The sequence below is a fragment of the Glycine soja genome, chromosome 15, assembly GCF_004193775.1.
Source record: "Glycine soja cultivar W05 chromosome 15, ASM419377v2, whole genome shotgun sequence".
In the NCBI taxonomy this organism is placed as follows: Eukaryota; Viridiplantae; Streptophyta; class Magnoliopsida; order Fabales; family Fabaceae; genus Glycine; species Glycine soja.
In genome coordinates, this window is record NC_041016.1 from 35,648,594 (window position 1) to 35,651,232 (window position 2,639).

Genomic DNA, 2,639 nt, shown 5'->3' on the forward strand with positions numbered 1-2,639 from the left:
GTAAACTACTTATTTTTAATGTTTCAGTTATTTTTTCCCAAAGTTATAATTTTTTTAAGGTTTACTTTTTTCTTATTTTTTAAAATTTTTTAAAAAATTATTTAAATATATAATAAATAATATTAATTTTACTTATTAATAGTAAATTTTTTATGATTTTATTTTATATGTTATTAATTTATTTTAATGTTTTATTATTTAAAATATGTTTATATATTTTTAATATTGTTTTATTTAAATGTTTTTGTTTATTTAAAATTTAGATAATCTAATAATAAAAATACATAATAAAATTAAAAAGAGATACTAAAAATTTGAAATACTTTAATTTAAGAATTGATGACATTTAAAATGAAAATTACATATTTTTTTAAACTAATAATAAGATGATGTCTCACAATGAGTTCTTTTAGATATGTGTTGGTCTCTCATCTTGTTGGATTGGATTTGCATGTGTTTGTTGTACTCTTGGTCTACGACCTCTATCTCCTCTTGTTCTAGGATGCTCACGTGTGATTGTATGTTGTTGTTGAAGAACATGATCATCACCGTCATCATCATCATCGTTATTGTTGTTATCATCATCATCATCCTCCTTATCTTCATGACCCATGTCACGCATTTGAGTAAGTAATGATGGACGATAACAAGAAGTCAATGGTGGTAGATTATATGCAGATGGTGGAGTGTTGAAAGTGGTGGCAAACATTTGTGAGGGGCCATAAAAAACATTTGAGGTAGAAAGGACTTGAAATAGTATCGATGCATATATGATGAGAAGTCGATTGGTTGAAAACTTTGTTGACATCCTTGAGACGCGTATCCAGAGAAGGTTGCTAATTGATATTATGCTTGTGATGGATAATATTGGAACATAAATTCAGGAACATCACTAGAGGTACATTGGGTTCAGCATATGATTGATGTTGATGATCACCAGGATAATAATGTGATTCAAATTTATAAAGTTAAAAATAATAATGAATAATAATATCAATAATGTTTTTAAATTATAAATTAAACTTACAACTTCAGTAGATAGTTCTCTTTCATGCAATATATATCATCTAGTTCTGTGTATATACCATTGCATATATTCTGAATTTTCATGCAAAAGACTTTAGTTCATTTCACCATGAACAATATAATCATTCCAATCATTCCAATAATTCCATTTGGCAATTCATTGACGATGATGGTGAGGTCAAAAAATATATGTTCTCCCTCTCATATCTATGTCATGGAGTTGATCTAGGTTTGATGGTTCATCTAGAATAATTTGTCGCAGTCCAAATTGTCTTGTGACCCTGTCTATTGGATGTCATTCCACAATTACAAAACATATGAGAGAGACTTTTGTCCGAACAATCATTGATACCTCAACATCATTAATTAATGGCCTTATTTCTAGTGTGTCATAAGGAATCCACAAGAACTACAACACATACATTATTATTGTCACATATTTATAATTGAATAGGAAACAAAAAAAATAGTTAAGTCATCAAAATTAAGAAATGAACCTCATTAATATGTAGTTTATCAAATATGATGTGTATCAATCTCACTGAATTGGTGGGAATATTTGTTTCGGTCCTTGGACGAGACCACCTTCAAGCAAGAGGAAAGCTGGGTCCTTCTTGTACTTCTTCCATGGATAGGTGATCTATCTTTGGGGTAATACATTTAATGCGGTCCCACACCTATGATTGTAGCAACAATAAACATCCATCGATTTCTGTTTGGTCTAGCTTCACAGCCCGATCTAGAGCTCGGAAAAGGGATGCTAATATTGTTGCACCCCAATTGTAATGACTTGCCTCAATTAAATTTGATAATAAAATAAAATACATAAAATGAACTCTATCTGGCATCAAATAGCCGCCTATGAGCATCATGATATGAGCTCTAGCATGCAGTGCAATGACAACATCATTAGCATCAACGAGAAGTTGCTGAAAATTTTGTCGCAGCCAACTTAGACAAATCATTTTCCCCTAGTAATGTCTGACAAGCAACACGTACATTACCGGTGATGATACCAGTTACCGGCAATCCATCAATCTTTAAGTCCAACTGTAAGGCCACATCCTGTAAAGTAATGGTTGCTTCTCCATGTGGAAAATGAAATGTGTGTGTCTCGGTTCTCCAACGTTCAACCAACGCACTAACCAAATGTTGGTTAATATCAACTTTTCTGACATTTATAACATGATCGAAACCAGCTAAAGTGATTAGATTTTTGACCCGATTATCTATCCGATCCAAGTTGGTAAAAGCCCAAATAGAATTATACCTCGGACGAATCATTCTCTCTTGGTCTTCCCACACTTGATTAGAAACATGGTTGTCTTGTAAGCGCAACAATGAGCCATCAATTGGTCCGGGTTGTGCATATGTCATTGGTTGACAATGAAGAACAAAACAAATGGATAGAAAGATGAAAATAAGAATGGAGAAGAATGAAAGTTGGGTGGTGTAAGGTAATGGTTGACACAAGTATTGGTTTTTTTCCAAAGTATTACCTTTTGATATCTTAACTTGTATAATATTGATGCATCAGCTGGAGTCCAATATACACAACTTATATTTGTTTTAGTGGTTTGTGATACAAGTTATTATTGAATAGCTTTATTTCT

General features: G+C 31.7%; 1 protein-coding gene across 1 annotated transcript; it reads right to left on the bottom strand.

Moving 5' to 3' along the window:
• Window positions 1-1,941: 1,941 nt before the first annotated feature.
• LOC114386091 (protein MAIN-LIKE 1-like) lies at window positions 1,942-2,403 on the bottom strand. The gene has a single exon (XM_028346098.1). It carries the CDS (start codon window positions 2,401-2,403, stop codon window positions 1,942-1,944), a length of 462 nt encoding a protein of 153 aa, XP_028201899.1.
• Between the last annotated feature and the right edge of the window lie 236 nt (window positions 2,404-2,639).